General features: G+C 63.5%; 1 protein-coding gene across 1 annotated transcript in view; it reads right to left on the reverse strand.

The window, feature by feature from the left end:
• Positions 1-684, reverse strand: part of MYO15A (myosin XVA) — a 45,211-nt gene that overhangs the window by 40,803 nt on the left and 3,724 nt on the right. Inside the window, 1 exon segment of the mRNA XM_010003587.1 lies at positions 82-164. Coding sequence (XP_010001889.1) covers positions 82-164 — 83 coding nt within the window.

Below are 684 nucleotides of genomic sequence, written 5' to 3' on the forward strand. Positions count from 1 at the left end.
GGTGGGGGGCGGGTGTTGCAGCCCTTTTGGCCCTCGTGGTGCTGGGTGACAGTGAGTGGTGAAGGGGATGGGGACACTCACTCCAGCTGGGTCATGTCCTCCACGCCATCCCCCTCCTGTGGCTCCTGGTACCGCACGATGGGCAGGCTGCACAGCGACTGCATCTGCACAGGGCAACCCAGCCCAGCTCTGCAGGGCTGTGCCAACCCCCGCTGGTGTCACACCTGGTCACCACCCCAAAACCGCTGCGTGTGACCCCAAAGCAGGGAGCCTGCAGCCAGTGATGGCAGGGACCCCAACTAAACACCCCACAGACCCAAACAGGTTGCCCCAGTAAGATCATAATGCATCAGGAAGAACAGCAGCACTAGAAATGGGGACATGAGTCCACCAAGGTGTCCCCGGGGACCATCGCGTGCTGCTCCTGGCAAGCCCCAGTCCCACTTGCCTGTGAGCAGGTGGGAACAGGCAGAGGTGGCTGTGCCACCCCCACTGCAACACCCCATGATTCCCACAAACCCCCACGGGGGCTGCAAGGGGTGAGCAACGCAGACCCCCAGGCAGAGTGACACCTCCAGGAGGGATGCTGGAAGGGGGCTCAGCCATGGGACTGGAGGCTGCTCCAGCAGAGATGACAGTGGTGGGTGGCACTCAGGGGCCTGTGCTGGCAGCCGGCAGGAAAGC

Source organism: Chaetura pelagica, unplaced genomic scaffold, assembly GCF_000747805.2.
Source record: "Chaetura pelagica isolate M959 unplaced genomic scaffold, ChaPel_1.0 scaffold408, whole genome shotgun sequence".
Taxonomy (NCBI): Eukaryota; Metazoa; Chordata; class Aves; order Apodiformes; family Apodidae; genus Chaetura; species Chaetura pelagica.